This window comes from Giraffa tippelskirchi, chromosome 10 (genome assembly GCF_054371585.1).
Source record: "Giraffa tippelskirchi isolate mGirTip1 chromosome 10, T2T-mGirTip1v1.2.pri, whole genome shotgun sequence".
NCBI classification, from domain to species: Eukaryota; Metazoa; Chordata; class Mammalia; order Artiodactyla; family Giraffidae; genus Giraffa; species Giraffa tippelskirchi.
Genome location: NC_137284.1, coordinates 106803380 through 106817057, shown reverse-complemented (window position 1 = coordinate 106817057; position 13678 = coordinate 106803380). Strand labels below are relative to the sequence as shown.

The following is a 13678-nucleotide window of genomic DNA, read 5'->3' as shown; positions in this document are numbered from 1 at the left end:
TGTAGGAGACGCAGGAGATGTGAGTTTGATTCCTGGGTCAGAAAGATCCCCTGGAGGAGGAAATAGCAACTCACTAGAGTATTCTTGCCTGGAGAATCCCATGGACAGAGGAGCCTGGCAGCCTACAGTCCAGGGGGTCAAAAAGTATCAGACACAACTGAGCATGAGGGGGCTCGAAATGGGTTCACTGACTGAGCTTCCTGAAATACAATAAAGATTTTTATCATTTATTTTCTGGGGAGAGATTGTGTATTTGGATTTTCCGAGAGGTTGTTAATTCACCTAAAAATTGAGAACTATAGGTACAAAGTATTTTGCATAATTGGAAGTATGTGACACTGGTTTATTGTGATTCTTATGCTGAGATAATGTTTTAATTAATTTTATAACATTTGTAAAGACAAAAATTACAAGTACAGTACACAGTTTTTGCCCTCTGTAACATTTACAATGCACAGTGCCTCATTGCCCCTTAAATACTTGTGTATTTCTCGTCCTCAAGGATCTTCTACTGCATAGCCATTAATACACCATCAAAATCAGAAAATAGCAAATGTATGTTTGTATGCATACATATATATAGAAGGTGAAAATGTTAGTCTCTCATTTGTGTCCAACTCTTTGCAACCTCATGGGATGTAGCCTGCCAAGCTCCTCTGTCCGTGGAATTCTCCAGGTAAGTATACTGGAGTGGATAGCCATTCCTTTCTGCAGGGGATCTTCCCAACTCAGGGATTGAACTCAGTCTCCTGCATTGCTGTCAGATTCTTTACCGTCTGAGCCACCAGGAAAGCCCCACATATATATGGACACAAAAAACATAAATACTTTTGTTCTAATAGTGTATCTGCATCTGTTATATTTGTTGAAAATCATCAAGTTTACACAGGTATTTCCAGTTTCAGGTCATTACTTTTTTAAAAAATTGAATTATAGTTGCTGTACAATATTATATAAGTTATAGGTATACAATATAGTGATTCATAATTTTTTTAACTTTTTTGATCAGTTTTCCTGTATGAAACTAATCTTCTGCCCAGGCTTTTCTCTTCCTGCCTGTGGTGGAGTATCGCTACTCACCCCTCTCAAGTGCTATGACACCCTGTGGCAAGCCACTTTTCATGCCTTCCTCATTGTTTTTGAGTTCAGGCCTTCTCCCAGACTCCTTTGGAAAGCTGTCTTTATCTTGTAGATTCCTATTAGCCTGCCCTGGGCCACTGTGCCTTTCCCTCCAGCATGATTACCTGATGTCCTCAGCCTCAGATAATGATTTCTGGACTGAATTTTCAGGAAGAAAGTAGAAGAGAAAGAGCTGAAATAAGTTTGAAGGGTTTAAAAACTAATATTTAACTGTTGCAGAGTTAACTGGCAGATGAATAGAAGACATTACTTTTTTATTCTTATGTAACACAGGTTAAAAAAATTGATAAAATTGTAGTTTGGGGCTGCTATAGGAAAAAAGTGACTAAAAGGAGATAAAAGTGTGGAAAAAATTTAGTTTGGAAATGAAACTTACTTGCAGAGGTGTATAGTGTTTCAGTGGTTACATTTACATATATTTTGACAAACTGAGTTTGTAAAAACTTTGAATGGCCTCCAAATTTATTAATGGTTGAAACTAGTAGATTAGTTTTGGGTAAATGGTGTTATCCTCCTAGAAGAAAGCTTTATATTTTGGGGCTCTATTCTTACACTTTCCAGAACTCTCAAGTAAGTGGATGATATGAATATGTTTTCTTCATTAAGCCCAAATAATAACTTCCTTGACTGTTTACATGGTACACTAAATGTGTACTAGTGAAAGTTATTAAATTAAATTGTAATTAGTAGTGTGTATTACCCTAGAAATGCCTTTGAGAGTTGAAGTGGTCATTTTCATTTTTATATCATTAGCATAGTCCATAACTCCTAGTATTTTACTGTTAATCAGTGTATGTCAGCTAAATTACTGATCATTCAATTAAAATCTGTTCTCAGGACTATGACAGAAATACTGTGGAAATCTGGTTTTATGTTATCATTGTAAATGTTACCACCTGTAACAAAATTAACAATTCGTAGTCTTCTATCCGGAGAAGGCAATGGCAGCCCACTCCAGTACTCTTGCAGGGAAAATCCCATGGATGGAGGAGCCTGGTAGGCTGCAGTCCATGGGGTCGCTAAGAGTTGGACATGACTGAGCGACTTCACTTTCACTTTGCACTTTCACGCATTGGAGAAGGAAATGGCAACCCACTCCAGTGTTCTTGCCTGGAGAATCCCAGGGATGGCGGAGCCTGGTGGGCTGCCGTCTGTGGGGTCGCACAGAGTCGGACATGACTGAAGCGACTTAGCAGCAGTCTTCTATCATAAAAATTTGAGTTAGTTAAGAATGAACCACCAGTCATGTTACACTTTTGATTCCTTGGTATCCACTCTGATATTTTGACAAAATCTTTACTTTTTATGATTCACATATTTTAAAACTAGCTGTTCCCCTCCAGATGAAAACTCTTTATTTTCCTTAGTAAATGCTAGCCACAGTTGAAAATTAGAGGGAAAAGTTTAATACTTCCCCCACAAAGACTGATAGTATTCACAAAAAACTTGTGATATCAGTTATATAGGATAAAGATGCCTGTTAAACTAACTGAACTACTAACAACTGGTGCCATGTTAACTTATAATTATTATATTACTTTTAATTTATTTTGACTTTGTATTACATACATTCTGAAGTTGATGTTTTAGTAAAAATTAGGTGTACATTTGATATAGTCTGTTTGACTTGACATGAAGGGTTAGAGAAGAGTATGTGAATCTTAGTGGAAATCTTCTTACCTCCCTCCTTTCTCACTTTAGACAGAAGCATTTTTATAAAAAGTATATAGAAGTATGAAAAGCATGACTTTTTGGAATCTAGTTTATAGAGTATACTTAAATTGATTGGTATATGGGTAAATTAGAAGTGGGGTTTTTTTGTGGTTTGCTTTTAACATACATTGTGATTAATTTTTCTTTTTTTTGTTAGCAGACTTCTACTTTTTCGTACTTACCTGATTTCTTGCCTTGTTCATTCATTAATTGTCTGTAATAAGCATTTATACTTCTTTTATGCTTTATTGCACTGAAGCAGCAATATATAATCCAAGTGGGATGTTTCCTTCATGACTTTCATCGCTAGGAATATATCACTGTTTAAAAAAAACTGGTGACTATTGTATCAGATACATTACTTTTTTTTTTTACATTACTTTTAAAAAACACAGATTGTAGAATTATGAAGCTAAAAATCCTTTCCAAATATGAGTCTGACTTGACAGGTAAGAAAATTAGGGCTAAGAACTTATTCTAACAGGGAGTCTTTATAGTATGTTTTGTAATGTCACTTCCTTGTCTTCCAAGAAGTAATTGGATGAAAGTGAGTTTGATTATAACACTGGTTGAATATTTAAGCTTGATAAGTTGACTGAGTTTAACAGATTTCTCCCTCTGTTTCTTTTAGGTGAATCTGGACTGGGAAAGTCAACATTAATCAACTCATTATTCCTCACAGATTTGTATTCTCCAGAGTATCCAGGTCCTTCCCATAGAATAAAAAAGACTGTACAGGTATGTATATTGTTAATTGATGATAAGATGGGGTAATATTAAGAAATACAAAACACGTTCTATAAATTATTTTTTATAGATACTTTGTTATACAGTCCATCTGCTTTGTTATGGAATGAACGTGGTTAAGATCTCTATTAATATGTTCTCTGTGTTGTCGCTTTAGTCTCTTAAGTCATGTCCAGCTCTGGAGACCCCATAGATGGTAGCCCACCAGGCTCCTCTGTCCATGGGATTTCCCAGGCAATAATACTGGAATAAGTTGCCATTTCTTATGCCAAGGGATCTTCCTGACCTAGGGATCAAACCTGTGTCTCCTGCATTGGCAGGCGGATTCTTTATCACTGAGCCACCTGTTCTTCCCCACAAAACATATTCTGTGACTTGTATTATAATTTATATATAGGTAGATTTCAAATTTGACCTTAGCCAGTGTAAAGTGTTTGTAAACATGGTTGTTGTTGAAAAAGAGAGAGATTGATTGATTGAGAAGTACATGTAATTAGAGGGACTTTCTTGATTTAGAACCTTAAGAATTTGTATTAAGGATCCTCCTAGAGATGATACTGTGATACAGTAAATGATAACATTTAGAGTTATGCTGCAATATGGTAACTACTTGCCATATGTAGCTATTTAAGTTTAAGCGAGTTAAAAGCCATTGAAGCAAAAAAATTCTGTTTTGCAGTTGCACTGGGTACATTTCAAGTACTCAGTAGTAGTATGTGGCAAGTAGCTGCCATTTGGAGCAGTGCAGATTGTTTCCACCATTGCAGAAAATTCTGTTGGATAGTGTCCAGAAAACATGACTTGTATAAAAGCCATTAGTATTTGTTTTAGTGAGTGGCATGATACCACATGATAGTTAAATGGCAGTAACAATTTGTTAATGCTTTTAAGCTCTGTGTGGTCTAATTTAGTACTTCTCAATCTTAAATGTGCATTGAGATCATCTGAGGAGCTCGTTAAATTTAGTTCCTGTTACAGTAGGTCTGAAGTGAGCTGAGGTTCAATATTTCTAACCAAATCCAAGGTGATGCTAATGCTGCTAGCAAAGTGCTAGACTCTCTAGTTCTAGTGATATGTTGTCCAGGACAATAGCTGGTAGCCACCTGTGACTGTTGAGGTCTTAAAATGTGAGATGTCTATGTTGAGATGCAAGTATAAAATATAACCTAGATTTTGAAGTCTTAGTTTGTTTTAAAAAGAAAAGAGCATTATTTTATTAATAAATTTTTCTGTTGATTACATTTTGTAATAATGATTAATTGGTTATATTGGGTTAAATAAAATTCATTAATTTCACCTGTTGCTACTTTCTAAAGTGGCTAGTGCAATTTTAAAAATTATTTATGTAGTTCACATTACATTTTTGTTAGGCAGCACTGCTCTATACTATTGATTGAAAGATTTGTTGGTAGATTGATGCAGTAAATACACAGCACAGAAGCAGAAAAGGAGTGGAGTGAACAGTTCTAGCAGAAGCATGTCTTATAGAGGCAGTGATGTTGGAGCTGGAGATTTTGTTTCTTCTTTTTAAAGTTTTCTCTGTTTTAGGAATTTATAAAATATTCTTTATGGAGCTTGAGATTTCAAATTACCTGCAAAAAAAATGTGTTCTAAAAACTTGATACTATACTACATTGCTTATTTATTTTGTGATTATATTGGATACATTAACCCTAAGCAAGAAGATAAACTTTAAACTTTTAATTTAAGTATTTAAATCCAGAATTAGTAACTAGTTATATAGAAATGTTAAGGAAACCCCAGAGTGTCAATTCCTAAGTTCAGGAATATTTAGTGTAAAATGTCTGTTAAATATTAATGATCATATATCTACCAGTGGTGTTCTTGGCTGTTAGTGCTGGTGAGGAAATTTTCTGAGTCCTTTTTGTAGTTTTTAGCACGTGGCATAATGCAAGGTCGACATTAATAATAAAACAACACTTAGTGAATCATTAACATCTTCCAGGTATTATTCCAAACACTTTAGATGCATTTATTTAATTCTTGCAGTAACTTTTTCAGGTAAATGGTGTTATCCCTATTTTACAGATGTGGAAATTGGGGCACAGAGATGATGATATGCCTAAGATCGTGTAGTTAGCGTACCAGAACTAGGATACAAATCTAAGCACTATGGTTTAGTCTGTATTGTATAAAACTATGCTATCTCTATACTGTAGAAACTTAATAAGTGTTAGTTTAGTAGATTAATGAGTTCTTAATAAGTGGATTAGCTTTTCTTTTTAATGATGTTTGGTCCAATAAATTGTCATTTTTCTTTTATTTATATTGCCTTTTCCTTGAAAAATCTTATGTATGGAGATAGATTTTCCAGTTAGGCAGTTTAGACAAACTGAATTGATCAGTGAGGTTATTTCTTCGTAGTTATGTAATGTATGAGTTTAGTTTTAAAAAATGGAAAATTAGGTCATAAGGTAAAAAATGAAATTAAGTCTTAAGGCTGATCTATCTGATGCTAGCTAGTAAGGAATACCTAGTGTTGTTTTGTTTTTACTTTTAAATAGTACACACAGGATGTTCATTATTGCTTATTATGTTTGAATTTTCAAGCTGGACTCTGGAAGGTATTGACCAACCATTATGTACTAGGTTTGAAATTCCAGTAAACTTCTTGGTTTACTGGATGATGGAAGCCAATTAATCATAAAAGTTTCATACCTTACCATGTTTTATTGTATTTTATTTAAACAAAATCAGCAAGTGGACAGTACTTTTAGCTCTTTCGATTCACCTAGTGCAGTGATTTTTGCTAGTGTCCGAACAGATGAAGTGTATTAGCACTTGCAATCTAAGGAATTCAGCACATGGAAATCTAGTTTAACATACTCTGCAACAAAGTATTTGTTCACACAAGGAGAGTTTGCTTTACCCCCCATTCCTCCTCCCCCTCCCCACCCCGACCCCTCAACCTAGTTCTTATACTTTTGGTTTATCCTGCTTTGGCCAAACCAACCTCTTTGCTGTCCTTTGAGCAGGCTGATCTCTTCCACTCCAGGGGCCTTCTACTTTGTTTCTCTGCTTGCAGTGGGTTTCCTTGAGATATCCTCATGGTGTGCTTCCTAATTTTCATCAATTCTCTGCTTAAAAGTTGCTTTCTTAATGAAGCCGTTCTTGACCACTCTATAAACTCTGTAAGGGTAAGGACTCCTTTTTATTCACCCTTACAAAGCTAAGTTCCTAGAACTGCATCTGTTACATGTTAGCATCCAAAATTTGTTGACTGACTGAACAAACAATTTTTTAAAATTTGAGGATCTTTGAAGTTTTGTTTCTACTTTTTTTTTGGTCTGTGAAATTTTATAGAACACTATCGTAGATTAAGTGGAATGATTTCAAATTTGAGAATCTTTGAAATTTTAAATTTGATCTTTTTTGAAATTTTGTTGATTATTTTTGTCTTAAGCAGAATTTTTTTGCATTTAATTTTTAAGTTGCTATGTAGTTTGTATACTAAAAGGGAACAAATTTAAGCATAGAACTTGGTGAGTTTTATATATGTATTCATATATCTGGGTTTGCCTGGTGTCCAGTGGTAAAGAATCTGCCTGCCAAAATAGGAGACATGGGTGTGATCCCTGCAGAAGGAAATGATGACCCACTCCAGTATTCTTACTTGGGAAATCCTGTGAACAGAGGAGCCTGGCGGGCTACAGTCCATGGAGTCGCAAAAAGCTGGGCACAACTTAGTGACAAAACAACAGCAGCAACTCATATATCCAAGTAACCACTTCCAGATTAAGATACAGTGTTTTTCTAGGAACCTGGAAGGCTTCCTTGTGTCTCCTCTCACTCAATATTATACCCACCCCCACTTATAAACACCTTTCTGACATCTCCATAGATTATTTTGTCTGTTCTTGAACTTCATTTAGATACATTCTTAAGTCTGGTTTCTTTCAATGAGGATTATGTGTGTGGTATTTATTCATGTTGTATAGCTGTAGTTCTTTTCATTGTTTTATAATATTCTACTATATGACTGTATCACAGCCTGTCCTCTTCATTGTAGATAAGTATATGGGTTTTCAGTTTTTGACTTACAGAAATGTTCCTGTATATATCTTTGATGAACATAAGTACTCATTGCTGTTGTGTATGTGTGTACGTGCACCTGTGTGTATACATAAAGACATTTCATTTTTTCCCCTTTGATTTCTTCTAAGATTTAACATGTCTTTTATACTCATAAATTGTTCAGATTTCATGAAGTGTTTTGACCATCTTAATATTTCCTGTTTTTTCCTTCTTGAGATTTGCACATGTGTCTTATTGAGATAACAGTCCCTTACATTTCAGTTATTGCAGATAATTTCTCCTAGGCTGGTATTTGTTAAAAGATGGGAGAAGCTCTCAATTTGTCAGAATTCTATTTATATTGGTCTCCAGAATAATGCTGTCTTAAAATCACTTTACCTGCTTTTAAGGCAGCACTTCAGAGGCATCCTCTTCTGTTGTGAATGTCTTCCCAGCTCTCCCTTTTTTGAAAACAAAGGCATAATTAGAACTAAGGCTATCTCTAGTAACATTTTTAAGACAAAGGCCTGTGTACCACTATTAAATCTCTCCTCCTTTTACCAAAAATGAGACCTTTAACATTTCAGAACTAGATTGATCCTTATTAAAATACCAGAGAAGTCCTCTTTCCTGACATACCATGGAGGTATTCCTTGATATACTGGAAACAAGATGAAGGTCGTCTGAACTCTTCTCCACTTACCTAGGAGAGAACATGACGTGTTCCTAGTCATTCAATTGTTAGAGAATAGAATGTAATTTTCTTTTACAGTTGAGTGCTTTTTCACCAAGCTCAATAATCTAGCAGATGATCTGCTCTTGGAAGCTCTTAAATTCTCTCAGTGAAGAGTGATCAGAAGTATTACATCTTAGCCCAGACATATTAGACCAGGAAAAACATACAATCCCAAGTTTCAAAAAGCAAATGTCTGCAATTTCCCTGACCTTAAGGCTTTCTGGAACACTTCCAACTGTCAGAAAGAAGAAGAGAAGTAACATCCTGTGATGTGGCCAAATAAGGAGTGAAACTTCTATAAAGACCTCAATCTCATAATCTTTTCCCCGAGCATTATTTATTTACAAGAGACTTGGATTTTAAAGAAGAAATTCCTTCACATTCACAGTCTTGGAAGAAAGGAGAAACTATCTACTCTGAGCAGACAAATGATTCTGAGTTTCCATTGTATCAGTGGTTCTGATCTGAGTGAACTTTTCAGTAATAGATAGAAGTCTTCTGGTATTAATTTCCAACATCCTATCTTTGGCCTTAGAAACCTAAACTGTGCACTTCCGAATGTGAGCTGACATTCTGGTCCTGTAGTTCTTTATACCAGTCTTCTCAAAGTACACTGTGCTTCACAATCACTTGGAAGCCTTGCTCAGTCTGTCCAGTCCCCCTCCCCATATTTGAGGCAGAGCCCAAAGAATTTGGCATTTAAGTTTTCCAAGCTATTCAGTCTGGGTACTATACTTTGTGGACCACTCCTTGTGTTTCTGGCCTGCTGCGGACTGATTTCATCCTATCTCTGTGAAAGAAAGTAAGAGAGTGAAGTGTTTTTCCTGAGTTCTTTCAGAATATTTCTAATTGGATGAAATGGCACCATGTTACTTTCACTTTCATTCATATATATATTTTCCCAATAGACTGATTAAAGTTATAGAAAAAATTTGAACACTTAAGCTCTACTTCATATTTTAATCTCAGACATAGATGCTTAGATTAACAGTTTTCAATAAAAATATTATTAATACATACAATGTTATATACATGGTAGCAAATTTTATAATTTTCTTATATTTGAAAATTTTTATATCATATTTCATTTCAGCAAAAATTTGCCAGCTATCTCCTAGGGAAAGGAGATAGTTGGCAACCTTCCTACGGAAAGACCATCCTTTATTCTGAGACTAAATCCATTTCAGTTTCTTTTGTGAAATGACAGTGCTAGGTTTGTTTTTTCTTTCAGATTTTTTTTTTTTGAAAAATTTTTAATTTTTATTTGGCTTCGACAGGTCTTAGTTGGAGCATGTGGGATCTAGTTCCCCAGCCAGGGATTGAACCCGGGCCTTTTGCATTAGGAGTGTGGAGTCTTAGCCACTGGACCACCAGGGAAGTCCTTTTTATTAATTTTTTTTTTCCAGATTTTTAGTTGGCAGCCTTATGTTGGTCATCTTTAAAGCTTTTTTGGTTTATGAAGTTCAATAAATCACTATTTTAGATTAGATGGGTACAGAAGTTTTGGAGGTGAGAAGAAGTGAAAGCAGTGAATCCTATACCTAAGATAATTTCTTATGACTCCTTGAAACATCTTTATAGAGTCCAGTTAGGAAACTCTGCTGTTAATGTTAGTCCAGTTTTGATAATTTTTTTGAAGCAGTCATACACAGAGCAGGTATTTGAATACTTGTCTTATACTAGGTTTGGGGGCTACAAGGATGAGGCACACAGAGTTCTCAAGATTGTCACAGTCATGTGAAGGATATAGCAAACAGTCATGATATAGTGAGAAAGATGCTGCTCTAGGGTGGTACAGAGGTGACTTTGGCAAGGTATATTTTAGTGAAATCATAGGAATAGAGGGCAGGATGACAGTGAGTTGAGAAGTGACTTTGTGAGTCAGTGAAGATGGGGATAGCTATGAAGGAAGGGATGAGAGGGAATACCTAGAGGTCGAGTGTAGGGGAAAGAGACAATGGTTTGGTTTTTGTTTCTAAAAAAGACCTGAAAGTGTTTATATCCTATGGAGAATCACTTCCTAAGAGATGAGAGATTGAAGATACAGGGGAACTAGTCTAAATTGTTGTCAAGATGACTCTGAAGTGGAAATTGGTCAGATCCCCACCATAGATTGAGAAATTAACCTCAGGGAAAAAAGAAGTCTATTCCACTGAACAAGAGAGAGCATTCAAAAAAGCTTCAGAAAAATTGGGGATGCTCTTGAGAACCCTCCTACACTGTTGGTGGGAATGTGAATTGGTGCAGCTACTATGGAGAACACTATGGAGCTTCCTTAAAAAAGTAAAAACAGAGGTACCGTATCATCCAGCAGTCCCATTCCTTAGCATATATCTGGAGAAAACTCAAATTCAAAAAGACAGATGCACCCCAGTGTTCATGGCAGCACTGTGTGCAATTATCAAGACATGGAAGCAACTTAAATGTCCACTGACAGATGGATAAAGGTGTGTGTGTGTGTGTGTGTGTGTATGTGTATGTGCAGCACTGTGTGCAATTATCAAGACATGGAAGCAACTTAAATGTCCACTGACAGATGGATAAAGGTGTGTGTGTGTGTGTGTGTGTGTGTATGTGTATGTGTGTATGTATGTGTAATGGAATATTACTCAGCCGTAAAAAGGAATGAACCAGTGCCATTTTCAGCAGGAGAAAAAGTGAAGTAAGTCAGGAGAACAACAAATACCATATGATGTCACTTAATATGTGAAATCTAGAAACATGACAAATGAATTTTATTTATAAAACAGAAACAGACTCATAGAAAACAAACTTATGGTTACCAAAGGGAAAAGGAGGAGGGATTAATTAGGAATTTGGGATTAACACATACCACATTATATAAAATAGATAAGCAACAAGGACCTACTATATAGCACAGGGAGCTATGTTCAATATCTTGTGATAATTTATGATGGAAAAGAAACTGAAAAAGAATGTATATATCCATTTGAATGAAAATAAAAAGGAATGTATATTTACATACTTTGCCATGCACCTGAAACATTGTAAGTCAATTGTACTTCAGTTTAAAAAAATTAAAAAATAAACAGCAACAACAAATTGGGGATGTTCTTGTCTTCCAGTGAAGATCAAGTAGTTTGCTGAGCATGGTGGCAGAGATTGTAAGGTAGAGCTTTGTGCATGTATGCTTGCTCAGACACTTCAGTTGTGTCCAGCTGTTTGTGACTCTATGGACTGTAGCCCACCAGGCTCCTCTGTTCATGGGATTCTCTATGCAAGAATACTGGAGTGGGTTGCCAGTCCCTTCCTCCAAGGGATATTCGTGACCCAGGGACTGAACCCACAAAAGTCTCCTGCATTGCAGGCAGATTCTTTATCCACTGAGCCACCTGGGAAGCCCCAGGATAGAACTTGGGAAGAGCCATACTAGGAGAGACATGAGTTGAAGGAGCAAATAAAAAGATTATCAGATGACCCGGAAATTCCTGTCAAAGTTGAAGTTTATGTAATTTGTGGAAAAGTATCTTAGCTGGAAAGGAAAAGAAAGGATTTGGAAGGGGTTTGCTAATAGAATATGAAAGGGACATGGGAATTAAGATTTCAGTGTAAGACGGGAATGAGGTATATAGTGGTTCAAAGAGTAGAAGGCAGAATTACAGTGTTTGGATAAAGCTTCTTCTCAGCTCATTCTCAGTCTTGGTGAGAAGGAAGTAGTCTTTAAGCATAACTATTCTGTCGGTCATTGTCTAAGTATCTTGTTGAACATAATGAAGTATATATGATGATGCTTGTCTTTTGAGTTATTAAATAATCTAGAATAGATTTTGTGTTTGAGCTAAGTGGAGTATCGCAGACTCTTCAAGTTTCTACTAGTCAAGTCTGCAGAGCTTTGGCTGTAATGCCATCTCCTGAGCAAGTAAGTATAGGTGGAGGTAAGCTCTTGATAGAAAATTTTAACCCTCTCCTCAAATGTTAATATAGTTATAAAACTTTATCTTAAAAAATGACTCAAACATTAAGTTAGAAAAGTGTAGTGTGTTTAATAGTCTTTCAAAAATGGTAGAAGTGAAGCTGTATGAACAGTGAAAGTTTGACTTTTTCTCAGATAGAAAAACTGTAATATTAGAAAAAGTGTGAGTTTCTGGAATCTAGGAATCCAAAATAGCACTTAATTATTATACATAAACAATATAATAGGCTTTAATTTTATTTTCAGAGAAAAGCTCATTTGAAAGTGCCCTTGATTCATTCATTCCTTTGGTATTAAATTATGTGTTTAATCTTAGAGAACTCTGAGTGATGCCGTAAAATATGCTGACGTGACCTGCTTAAGTAAAGTGCATGGGAAAGTGGCCATTTGGAATAGATTTCTTAAGAAAAGTTTGAAATTCCTGGGCTTGAACTAATTTGTTTTCCATGGATCCCATGAGGATACTTGCAAAACCAGATGATAGGATACAGTTGGATCCTGTGAATGGCACTAGTTTACAGTTAGGTTTTCTGGATTTCTTCCATATGTTGCCATCTTCTTTGTATTTGACCATGTATGGATACACAGAATTTCATAGGCCAGAGAAGAAAAGAAGCTTCCGTATAAAAAGCAGATCTTCATTTGTCTTATCACTCCAATAAACAATTAAGTTGTTAAACTAATTTTTTTTTAAACAAGGAAGCAAAAATCTTAAAATTTAAGCTGTTGTGGTGTGTGATTAGTATACAGCCTAGTACTGGAGGTAGAAGTGTGCTTTGTTTGTTAATGAGAGAACCAGAAATGGTTTGGAGTGAAATCAGGAGATGATTCATGTAGAACAGTTAGATTTTTGCATCAGTTCTAATACACGATACTGTGTCATTTAAAATAATTTTTGAGAATTTTTAGGTGAAGGGATGGTCACTTTGGATATTTCTGCTTCAGTGACAATTACCATAAATGGATAACTTATTTTTATGAAGGAGATGGAGGCGAATTAGATATATATTGAGAGGTTAGATTTGAATAGATTGTTCTTTTTTTAAAAATTGAAATATAATTAACATATAACCAGATTGTCCTTTTTAACTATAGATAACTACTAGATATATAGAATGTGAATTTCTAAGCCACATGAAGTAATATCACTTAATTTTTTTTAGTTTTGATAATCTACACTGATGAGTCTGATTATTTCCACAGTTGTTTTGCCTCCCTCATATTAGAGTAACTCAGTATCAGACAGACTGTATTATCTTAGCTATGTAGTGTGAAACAGTATTCTCCTAAGCAGTATGCAACCATCGTTGATACTGAAGGTGACCAGAAAATATTAGAGCCTGTATCTATTGATGTTTAACTTTTTTAATTTA

At 35.4% G+C, this 13678-nt stretch overlaps 1 protein-coding gene across 9 annotated transcripts in view; it reads left to right on the top strand.

Annotated features, from left to right (window-relative positions):
• The window catches only part of SEPTIN7 (septin 7), a 93764-nt gene that overhangs the window by 48681 nt on the left and 31405 nt on the right, over positions 1–13678 (top strand). For 8 of the 9 annotated variants that reach the window (XM_081534240.1, XM_081534244.1, XM_081534243.1 and 5 more), the window contains exon 3: positions 3485–3591. In XM_081534240.1, the coding sequence (XP_081390366.1) occupies positions 3485–3591 (107 nt within the window). Of the gene's footprint in view, positions 1–3461; positions 3592–13678 lie in introns of all 9 variants that reach the window. The other variant, XM_081534249.1, reaches the window with a different exon arrangement.